Source organism: Spea bombifrons, chromosome 11, assembly GCF_027358695.1.
Source record: "Spea bombifrons isolate aSpeBom1 chromosome 11, aSpeBom1.2.pri, whole genome shotgun sequence".
Lineage (NCBI taxonomy): Eukaryota > Metazoa > Chordata > Amphibia > Anura > Pelobatidae > Spea > Spea bombifrons.
Window position 1 is genome coordinate 29,963,657 of NC_071097.1, and position 12,157 is coordinate 29,975,813.

Consider the following 12,157-nt stretch of genomic DNA (forward strand, 5'->3'; position numbering starts at 1 on the left):
ACAGATTTGTGTGTTATTGATTGATTTTCCCCAAACCATCTTATTCTGCAGCTCAGAACACTGGCTAAATAGACTAAATGACTCTTCTGCCATTTATTTCTTCAGATATTCTGTGTATGGAACCGAGAGGCATCGTCAAATCCTTCCCCAAAGTAAAGAGACTGAGAGAAGGCGGTAATTCCGTTGGAGACAAGAAGAAGCCGAAGACTCATGTGGATATTCAAGGTAAAGTTTAAAAAAATAAAAAAAGCTTTCTTAGCTTCATATGCTCCCAGCGTGTCTCATTTGTATACTTTTAAGCAACCGGTTAGTATAAATAACCTTAAATACTTGTTTCCCTCATTGATGCATTTTGATGTTTTACTGAAATAACGTATTTTGTTCTTTTTAGAGAACAGACCTTTATTATTTAGTTTGAGTTGCAAAGCTTTGTATTTTTATTTTTCAGGAACATGCTTTGAGGGAGTCAGAGCGTACGTTCTTCAGGCTGGTATTGGCCAGGCCCGCTCAGAAATATTTCAAAAGCAGATTATCCAGAATGGAGGTCAAGTTGCCGTCCGGTTTTCCGGAGAGGTGACGCATGTCGTAGTGGATGAAGCAATGGACTGCGATCGGGCTTTTCGGTTGCTAAAGCTGGAAAAACGTCCTTCCGGGATGCAGCTTGTGAAATCCACGTGGCTGAGCCTATGTATTAAAGAGAAGAAGATTGTCAATACTGCCGGCTACAGCATCTTCATCCCGGACAGGTAGAGTGACTGTTCCGTACAACAGAGCTGGCAATCAGACTGCTTGTCTATGTATTGTGCTCGCAGTTCGTCATAGCCTTATCTGTGTGAACATGCAGAGGCTGTCTAGAAAAGGTATAAATAATAATTAATGGAAATGTTTTAATATGCACGATAAAATTATAATAAGCTTCACGGCAACGGTGAATTTACCGCAGCAGCTGTCCCTCTCGCAGAGTGCTAGGATATGACGTCATATCGCGGTCCTCTGTGTCTTAAAGGCTTTACACCTTTTAATGCATCCTATGGAGGTTGTTCCTTCTCAGCATGGTCTTCCATAGTGTAAATGGGCCAGTTCAGGAGATCTCCCTTGTAACTGGCCCATTGAGCCTCTTGGGCGGAAATTCAGAGGAATTTTTAATTGATGAACAAAATTTGTTGCCCGGTGCCCACATTCTCTCACTCATTGTCTCACTCTCTCATTCTTGTTCATTCCTCACACACTCTAAATGTCTCCCTACCTTCTTCACTCTCTTCTGTATTTAGTACCCCCGTGACTCTAACTAATTATCTTCTTAAAATTTAGAGTAACTTCCTTTTTGAAACATTTAATATGATATATATGTACAGATAAAAGAATAAGCCATGTTCTCGCTATTACCTTATACAGTGTATTGACTGACAGCAGTGTAATGGCACAGGTGCACAAGGGTTTCCAAGTCCTTTAATTGCATCTCCTACGTATGTACGGTACATCACCGCCCTCAAAGGCCCCTGACAGCCCTGATATGATTTGTACAGCGATCGACGTGATTCGGTTATGTATTGCAGGAAGCACGGCACACATATGTCACCCGCTGGGTCTACCTTATGTTCCATTAGCACGAAGCCTTTGTAGTTCTGTTACCGGTCACCTTTATTATTTGTTTAGCAAATAGCTTTTTAAAAATCCATAAATGTCAAATCTGATTCGGTTGTACTCTTCAATTATTAAACTATTTAGATGTAAGTGTCACATTGTGCGAAGCGTTTGAAACTGATTTCCTGAAAGCCAAGTTCTTCTTTCTTTTAAATGTTTTTTACCCACTGAAATTCCCTGGAACCCGCACCCTATTATCTTCTAATAGTTAGTTTCTTACTGTTTTTGCTTAACATTTTTTCTCAGGTATTTTGCCTGGGGTTATAAAAGTCAAACTTCAAGAGAATCGCAAACGGAGATAAAATACTAAAATGACTGTAATTGTGCAACAGGTACCTGGATGTGAAGGACCAAGAGAAGAAAGAAGAAAGACGCATGGCTAACGAGAATTACAGGAAGCAACATGATGAAGCACCAGGAGCCAGCGGTGGACAGCCCGCAGCTTGCGACTCTCAGACACGGCTTGCTTCTGATCTTTTAAACGTGAATGATGGCAAAGTCTCTAAAATGCAGGTGACGTTACACTTTTTTTTTTTTCACTTCAGCACAGAAAACTGTTGCTGTTGGGATATCAGCATTGTAAATGTTTCCCTAATATAACAAAAATAGGATTTTGTAATGGCAAAGAAAACCCGATAAGATGTCTTTTCTGGTAAAACCCTTGCATTGCATGGTTCATGTCAGCCTATCGAGCAGGCTAGTGGCATGGATAGTTTGCACCAGGGTTTAGTCCTGAGCAGCCAGTGAAATACATGGCGATGCCCGTTATAGGATAAAATGTAGTAAATCCGGCACATTGTAAGAATAACGGTACTATGCAGCAAACCATTGATTCATCACAAGCTGATGTTAATGTTGGCAACTATTAAAGGAACAACCATGTAAAAATGTACCGGTATTTTGCAATAGTGGTTTTCCTCAAAGATAACTGATACTAGACTTGTGCGTACGGATTTCGCTCTAAATGTTTCCCTACCTTCTGTGCTGACCACTTCTACATTTTCTTCTGTGTCTTCTATCTTCTACTTTCTCCTCTCCCTCTTCTGTCTTCAATCTTCAGTCCTTAATCTTCTTTCTTCGTCCGCATCTCCGAGGGCATAACCTGGCAACTTCCGCCAAAATGTCGCCGCTGTGGTGACATCCTCTCCTGATCCTCCAATCAGTTCAGCTGAGGGCAATATGGCGGTTCTTGCAGTGACATTCTCTCCCCTCAATTGCAGTGCCGCCATTTTGGCGGAAGGTTGCCGGTTATGTCCGCGGAGATGCGGACAAAGACAGAAGATTAACGGTTGAAGATTGAAGATCGAAGGGAACGAGAGTGTGAGAAAGTGACAGTGTGTGAGACAGCGAGTGAAAGTGAATGTGGGTACTGGGCAACGAATTAAAGATGCCTACAAATTGTTGGCTGAAGTGAATGGGCAGGGGACAGAAAACATTTTGGCCCATTTGCACATGTCTACTTGATACCAAAGTAGGTATTACTACCCGAAGCAGAGTCACATGTTGGCAACTTAAACTGAGAAGTGGCTAATGCGGTAAAGGAATAAAAACATGACTGGGAGAGGCATATGGTTATCCTGAATCTTGAAGGTTGAAGGTTTGAGTCTTCACGCTGAGAATAATGATCAGGCAGGATTGTGCCATCAAATTCTGTGTTTCTATACAAATGCCTTGTGGCTATAGCATGCCGCCGTGCTCCCGCTGCAATTCTGGTGGCTGAGGCTGGTGCCTTCTTCACAAAGCTACATTAAAGTTCCTTATGGTGTTTCATTCTGCTACTTAAAATACATCAGTACTTATTCTTGAATTTAAGTGCAGAAGCACACAAGTAACCTTAAAGGATAACCTTAAACTTAAAGGATATGGAAGTGCCAGTGAGAGGCCAGAAGGCTTTTGATGTCTTCTTGTATCATAGAATGATCTACTTGTCATACAGTTTGATTTAATATATATTTTTTTACCTTATAATTCTTGCTCGTTAGGGAATAAGGAGAGCCAAGAGTTATGAAATCAGAAATCTGGCATTTTGTTTGCTGTATGTTGATTTTAGAGAGTTTGTTAGGAACAGAAAACATACAAGAACATACAATCTTCTCTTGAGCTCAGCAGATCTCCATAAACCTTCCTCTGAACCCAGCAGAGCTTTGGGGGGCCAAGTTCCACTGGACAGCGTGCCCGGTGCTAGCAGCCCAACTTCACATATTTGGAAAGCCGAGGCAGTAATTTGTACACCGTTACTCAACAATTTTCACATTGTGGATTTGTTCGTAGTCCCCCAGAGGCTTGGCCATCCTTACCATTAAATAGTAGTCATGGCTGCCAGCTGGATCGGGCCCTGACTGTGCGGTGAGTCGCCAAACTGCTTTCCCATTGAAGCAAACATCCCCTGCGCTGGGACATCCAGCAAGCGATTCAGGCTTAGCGCCTGTCAGAAGCTTGTGGTATGTACAACTCAACAAAGTGGCTTATTTATGACCACAAGCTCTTCCCAAACACCAGCAAAGAGGAAAAATGAGTACTTTGGGATTTAAAAGCAAAAAAGCATTTTACTTTATCTGGTTCTAGTAACAAAAAATGGTGGGCTTCCCCTTTAAGCAATTAAGTTAAAACAGGTTAGTATTAATAATTAATGTTATTAATGTAGCCCATATATTGGTAATTCTTTTCTAACGTCTGTTAGTTATGTTAATAATGGCGTTTTCAGCAATTTATCTGCATAGTTCTAATGATGCCTTTTGTTACCCATAAGTCAATATGAACTCTTGATCTTATTTTTGAAGGCTAGTGAAGAAGGGAGTGATGTAGAAGACACGAATGTTACACAGGGAGACCTGGATGCCTTAATCTCAGGAAGCCGTCCTAAAACCGGCACAGGCCAAGCAGAAGCAACTGAAAAAGCAGCTACGGTTTCTGGAAAGTGGGTTTGTGCTCATTCATCCGAGAGCAAGAAGGAGAATTACAACCAGTTCATTACAGAGAAGCTGGAGGTCCTGGCTAAAGCTTACACGGTCCAAGGAGACAGATGGAGAGCCCTGGGCTATTCCAAAGCCATCAATGCCCTTAAAAGTTATCATAAGCCGGTCACGTCTATGGAGGTAACTTCCGCCGACATGTGTTACATTTGAAAACTTGTGTTACGTGAAGGTATATGGCATGTAGTATCAGATTTAAGGGACGGCAACTGGATAATTTAATTTATATATTAAATGCCGTGCTCTTGGTGGATCTCGCTGTCCTTTTAAATCTGGGAGTAGTTCAGTTTGAGACAGGTGCGGCAGGTAACTTTACAGGTTAACTCAAACTTTTACAGAATTTATTGTGGAAGACAACAATTCAAGCTGGGGGGAACAACTGAACAGGTTCCACAAAAGTTACTACGTGTGTAAAATGATTAGTTACCTACATGTTTTTACATGATAGGAAGCCAGCAGCATTCCTGGGATCGGAAAGAAAATGGCTGCAAAAATTGAAGAAATATTAGACAGCGGGCATTTGCGCAAACTGGACCACATCAGTGACAGCGTGGCCATATTGGAGCTGTTTTCCAATATCTGGGGAGCCGGGGCGAAGACTGCACAGTCCTGGTATCAACAGGTAGCATTAGCCTCCCTCGTTGCATATTACATTTGGGGTACTTCAGCCTCTTGAGTTAAGAAATTCATTGTAAAAATGGCTTCTTTTAACGTCAATATATGAAACATGATTATACAGGTTTTGTGAGCTGTAAACTTGGATGGATTTTATAATGCACTCCAAATTATAGATTTTATTTCTTTATTGTAAATCAGAATTATGTAAACTGTTATATTTGTAGATCCAGTCCACCTGATAAAAGTGCTGTTTTTCTTAACTAATCTGTCGTTCTGTGTTCCAGAACCCATTAGTAGCCCTCTTGCCCCGTATGACACCAAAGTTAACTATGAATTCTCTTTCAGGGCTTCCGAACTCTTGACGACGTCCGCACGAAGGCGCACCTAACCTCACAACAGTCTATAGGACTAAAGCATTATGAAGATTTCTTAGACCGCATGCCCCGGGAAGAAGCAGGACAAATTGAAGAAACTGTAAGGCTACCCTTATTATAAAGGCAACATATATATTAATTTTTGACATTTTCAGTTCAATGACATTTAGCCCATGTCTGCAGCACCGTTAATTACTTTCCATTAGGGTTTTAAATGTTTCCTAACATCATGCCGATTTTAGTGAGTTTCACAACTAAACCAGACAGAGGACTTCAATACCACAACAGCTATCCAGCAGAGCAGTGTCCTAGATCAGGGTTTATCTAAAAGGAGTACAAGAAGGTTATTTAACCTAAGGATATAAACATCTGCGTTTCCATTGAAGGCCAGCGAACAACACACATTACGTAGTGTCGGTGTATAAACACAATTGTGTTTAATATTCTTGACACTGCTGGTTTGCATCCTGGTCCAGCGTACTTTCTTCTGTAATGTGTTTTACCAGCAAGGCGTCTCAAGACGTTAACGCTACTGCAAGTCACAACTACTAACTTCGCTGGTAGATGCGAGTCTCGGGGTTCAGTAGACACAATGCATACTTGACCATGAATGGAGCGCAATCCATCCAAGGTACGGCAATTTGTTATAGTCTTATTTATAGAAAGCTCTGAATTCCATCGGCAACATAATAGTTTGTCTACTTTGTTCTTCACAAATTGGCTGCTATTTATTAACAAATTCCTTTGGGGTTTCCCCCCCCCCTTTGCCGTACCCAAAGTTGATTAAAGTAAGGTTGGGCTACATCTGAGATCTTTTGCTGCTGGGAATTGAACCGGTAGACATGGTCAAGCTGTGCAGATAAACTCTGCTTAGCCATCGCTTTTGTTTTCAGGGTATTTGTGCCTTTTTTTTGCTTTCGAATTTCTTTCTCTTCTATTATTCGGTCGCAACATTAATATATTCTGCTAAGAAAGAAAAAAAAAAAAAGTTTTTCTCTCCCACAAGTTTCTATGAGAGCCCAGCTCTTTGTGATGATCATCGGGACACAATATTTCAAAGACAGTCTGTTTGAGGAGCTTAAAAGCCCAGGAGCTAGAACGTTGAGTGTTGAGTGACAGAAACCCTTTGGGGTGGGTTGGAAAGAGTTGCATTATGTCACACCTGCATGCCCCATCACCGTGGAAGCATCGGTCATTGCGACGCTGTCACTCAGCCACAGAGTCTGACCTCAAAGAATGCGCGCCACGCCGGACCCCACTGAGAAACTTGTTCCCATGCGTATGATTAAAGTCGACTCATTCTCTCCCCCCCCCCTCCACTCCACCACCTCCTCTCTTTTTTGTTTAAACATGGTTGTCACGTAAAAGATTTTCGAGAATGACTTTCCTATTTCAAGACCCCCCCCCTCTTCTTCTAACCCGTCCTTTCAAAAGTCAACCAGGTTGTTGTGGCTGCTGTTGGGGGCGGAGCCAAAGCCTATTGTTGTTGTTGATTGGATTACTTGTCCCGGGGTCTCAAGGCCCCCTCTGGGAGCCGCGCAGGAGAAAGAAAGGGGATTAAGGGATTAGCCACTGTCCATGCCGTATGTCGCATCAAGATCTGAGGGGCTTTTCACTCCATCGCAGCGTTGTAGGCCTTCCGAAAATCTTCATTAAAAAAGAGACAAAATATGCATTAGAAAGGAGTCACGACCTTCTTTAAGCATGTCACTGACATACAAGACAGAATTAATGGGTTTATTCTGCTAATAAAAGATGATCCTTAATTATAATAGCTAAAGAAAGTCTAAAAAGGGCGATATTAGGAGGTTACAATATCATTAACATTTTAGTCTTTAGGCAAACATATAACCTGCTTGAAGTGAGGTTTAATCTTTTCATGGTTACTTTTATTGCCTACATTGTAAGTAATAATGAGTAGAATATACATTTTCTTTAACATTACACTTATTTTTGATTCAAACAATCCATTCTATCCCATTTTATTTTCTTACCAACTCAGTGCTTCCTTTTCTCATATTTAATTTGAGGTTAGTATTATTATCTTTTATTTATATAGCGCCAAAAATTTACGCAGCGCTTAATACAATACATATATTCAAGGGGTCTGACAAGACGAGAATTGACAGCCTAAGGCAGACCGATACATTAGGTGGGTACAGGATCTCACTGAGATGCGAGATTTATGCTGAAATATTCAACTTTTACCTTAAAGTCAGGGTGTCCGAAGAAAGAAAATAAAAATGATCTGGACTATCTTATTATAAAGTATCTTTTCTAGAAATTTACAGTCTGTAGCGCTTATTAGACTCTTTGACGTTGGGTTCTATGAGCGTTCTATGCGCTTCTCGGTGAGAGGAATAGTCGCTTTTATTAACATTCACCAAAAATGATCTTTCTTTCTTACAGGTTCGAAAAGTGGCGCAGAATATAAACCACGGGCTGATGGCGATGGCCTGTGGCTCTTACCGGAGAGGGAAGGAAAGTTGTGGCGACGTGGACGTTTTAATCACCCATCCTGACGGGAAGTCCCATAAGGGGATATTTAGCAAACTCATTGACGGGCTTAAGTCCCAAGGTAGGGCTTTGTTACGTGGTCCTCACTCGACAACGTGCGGTTGGATAAAGTATTTTTCACCCAGATGTTGTGCAGCGCCGGTATCTGTAATTTAGTTTTAATGATAAAGTAAATCTGATTAACCTTTTGTGCATAAGGAAAATTAATATAGTTGTGAGGTGACATCTTTCGTTCTGAGTCAGGAAAGCTCTCAAGACCTCAGGGGCTCTACATCAGTTGGAATGATGAAGAGACCTCTGCGGTTCCCAAAGTTTGTGACTTTACATGTTTTTTCTATGTTTGCCTAAAAAAAAATGTGTCCGATTGGCCCAAAGACTCCGTTATCTACAAACACCTTGGATTTAGTACATAGCTGTACTTTATAATTGTTACTAACAGATACTTGTTTTCTATATTTCCTCTTAAAATAATGCAGTTAACAAATGTCTTATTTTTTTACATGAATGAGCGAGCAATGTATGGAACGTAATACTCTTATTATCCCTAGCCAGACATTGGTGTTAGTGGGAGGGATAATATCTAATTGTTTTCAGGCCATGGATGTCTTAACTCCTGATTATCTTCATTTCACCTTTTTTTTTTTTTTATTTATTTTTTTTTTAGGTTTTTTAACAGATGATTTGGTGAGTCAAGAGGAGAATGGGAACCAAAAGAAATATATGGGGGTTTGTCGTCTTCCAGGACAAAGACACAGGAGGCTGGACATTATTGTTGTCCCCTATGGAGAGTTTGCTTGCGCGCTGATGTACTTTACTGGATCGGCACACTTCAACCGATCAATGCGTGCGTTGGCCAAAACAAAGGGAATGAGCCTATCGGAACACTCCCTCAACAAGGACGTGGTCCGTAGCGGTAATCTGAAGGTCAGCACAGGCTGTCCCTTACCTACCCCAACAGAGAGGGAGATCTTTGAGCATCTTGGCCTGCCTTTCAGAGAACCATGTGAAAGAGACTGGTAGATATACCAATCACTGTACAAGTGTGGAAGAAACATGCTTTAAATTAAGTGTATATATATATCTATAGATATATATCTACACACACACATACATTCACACACTCTTAAAATCCACCTGATACAACAGTCTTATTTGCAGTCATGTTTTCTATTTGGCAGATTTTGCCCAGATGAAGTTTGCATGTAAATGAAGGAGGGGGCGATTACTACAGTTTATTTTGTGATGTGTGTATAATGACATCCCTCAGAATGCAGTGAATCCAGCCAGCGCCGTACGTTTTATTATAGAAGGATTGGTTTGTAAAGATGGCCGCCGTCACGGAGGAATTCATAGGAAACGCAAATTCTTTAGTGAAGAAATGTATAAGGCTGTAATCCAACAGTCATGTCAGCTGACCTTTAACCCTTTGCACGCGTCATATCTTTAGGGCATACAATGGAAATATGAAGTATGGTAATGTGAAACTTTTTTCTGTGTCCATGCAGAGCATCCCTCGGCACATAAGACCCACAGAGCTTTTAAAAAGACCAGCTGCTGTTTACAGTGACGTACTAGATTATCTCGTTTTGGATAAAATTAAGACAAATTTAACATAGTTGGGGTCCGGTCCAATTTTGATGCCTTATATTGGAGTAACCGAAGAAGATATAAAGTTACATAAGCTTACAGGACCTCAGGGGGCTCTTCAGATGGAATGGCAGGAAAAACAAAGCTGCTTTAACCCTTTGGTGTGAATGGATTGCGCACACCTGAAGCATTCAAGGGGTTTTTATATCGGAGTTTGGGTAATAGAGTCGGGTCTCTTTATCTGCATAGTTATGAATTTTGGGGATTATTTGTAAATGTTCTAGTATCCTAAACCTTTTGGCTGACTTGGCTTCAGATAGTGAATCAATTGTCCGTATGCATCGCCGTCGGTACAATTGCCAGTTGACTCAGTTTCTAGCCACTTATTGCCGAGGTCTGGTTGAACCCATTAAGGACAATGGGTTGTCCGTAAACCCATTAGAAACAATGCATTGTGAGCCCGTACATGTACGGGCTTTGTCACGAAGGAGTTTTTAAATGTCAATCATTTTAATGAGATTTGAATGTGATATTAATGCACTACTCGCTGTCAGAAATAAACCGATTGTCACACCGCGTGGCTTGTATCTTTTATGCTTTTATGTTTTTGGAATTTCTTTATTATTTCTTTGCTATGAAGAACAAAAAAGTGCTGGTGATCCAAGTGGTTTTAGGTCCCCAGTCTACTGAGTCTACTGAGGCTGCGTTGCCCCAAAGGGTATATGCAGCCCCGTCCTTCCTTCCTAGACCAAAGTCAAGAGGGGGTCAGATCTTCTACGGTTCCATAGAGGAGACCCACTCAAGTCTTCAAGGGCGATGGTGGCCAAAAGGCTCACCCAATAGTGTTTTATTTCTCACGCTGATGTCTGGCTTGTTAAGTGAAAGGACACAGTCCTTTAGCCTTTAAGATGACCAGGTGTAATGGTGGGAAGATGGACATCGCCAACAATGGGTTAACGTTGGTCACGGTTTAGGCCCGTAAGGTATAGAACAATATTAACTCACAAGAATGTGTTAACCTATCAAACAGCAGCAAAGATCAAGGCAACGCAATTACAGCTTTTATGATTCGCTAACAGAACGTCCAAATCCAGGTGTGTAAATTGGCAATTGGGTGGCAAGGAGTGTCGCGGCGGCCGCTGCGTTTCAGCTCAATCTATTCACGTGAAAGACCCATAAAAAAACGAATATTTTACGGCACTCACCCCTAAATCAGTGTCCGCAATACCTTTCTCTTTTGTAATGGGTCCTGGGGCAATTCTCAATAATAAAATTCCCATCTGGGAGAATATGACATTTATCATGCCGCTTGCTCTAGAAGAAAAAGAGCGACGTATAAAGTGTTTCCACTCTTTAAAAAAATAAATAAAAAAATTGCACCTTGTTGTCGAAATGTAAAGCTCTGAGAAACCTTTTACAAGCTGATTGAGACCCGTGTGTTAAATGTGACACCACGGGGGTAATAATAACCCACTTAACCTTGCCAAGCACACTATGCTTCTTGACTTCGTAGCTTTAAGTTAAAGGAACTCGATATTTTAAAAACTTTCTTTCTTTGATATTTTGCTTTAACCAAAAATCCAGTGTCTGTATGTATTGCGCAATAAATATTATATATATATTTAATGCCACGCATCGGTGCGTGATATCCTGATCGTGCAGAATGCAATCTATTGATGTTAAATATATGTCACTCGTAGTCCCTTTAATGTTTGATTGTATTTCTAACACCAAAAGAACTTTAGCAATTTGCAGAATCATTAAAGGTGTTCATGTTTGTGTTCGTTACATTTCCTACTGGGTGATTAAGACCGAGTCATTCTGTTATATATATTTAAGTACGAGGCAGTACGAGAAGAAGTCTGGGTTCTTGTCTTGTTTTTAAGAAAACAAAGACAAATGGTTACCACGCAGCTGCGTGAAAAAGTACATTATGAGAAACTAGAACTGTTTACACAAAAAATAACGGGAGTTCCCCCCTGAAATAAACTTGATTTAGGTATTTGCATGAGCTAAGATACCCCCTCGTGGGTAAAGCCAACAAGCACAGCCCTGATAGTCCTTTCCGATCCCGGCAGAGGTTCGGAATCTCCCCACAAATTGCAGGTGGTAACCGGAGGGCGGTGAGTAATGTGAGCTCCGAAGAAATGGGTTACATATGTGTTATGGCTTCTTCATCGGAACGGCTCAGACCTGTGCCAGGAACTAATCACTGTGGTTTCTGGCTGTTTCTTCCATGTACACAAACTGTGCAATGTGTGTTACGGCCAAAGCCGCGGATCTGGAATAACGCCAGTGCCATCTTTCCTGGTTATTCCTTCGCTTAGAAAAAGTATAAGCGACAGAATTTCCTGCCTTATTCCTTTTAATTATCTACCACTTTCACATCTTCAAATATTAATACATTTTTTCATAAATGGTATGGTACATAAGTGGAACAGCCTC

At 41.0% G+C, this 12,157-nt stretch overlaps 1 protein-coding gene across 1 annotated transcript; it reads left to right on the top strand.

Moving 5' to 3' along the window:
* Nucleotides 1–86: 86 nt before the first annotated feature.
* POLL (DNA polymerase lambda) lies at nt 87–9,201 on the top strand. The gene is made up of 8 exons (XM_053450294.1): nt 87–225; nt 449–746; nt 1,977–2,157; nt 4,425–4,739; nt 5,065–5,238; nt 5,580–5,708; nt 8,018–8,186; nt 8,790–9,201. Exons 1-8 carry the CDS (start codon nt 117–119, stop codon nt 9,143–9,145), a joined length of 1,731 nt encoding a protein of 576 aa, XP_053306269.1. The 5' UTR covers nt 87–116; the 3' UTR covers nt 9,146–9,201.
* Nucleotides 9,202–12,157: the final 2,956 nt, after the last annotated feature.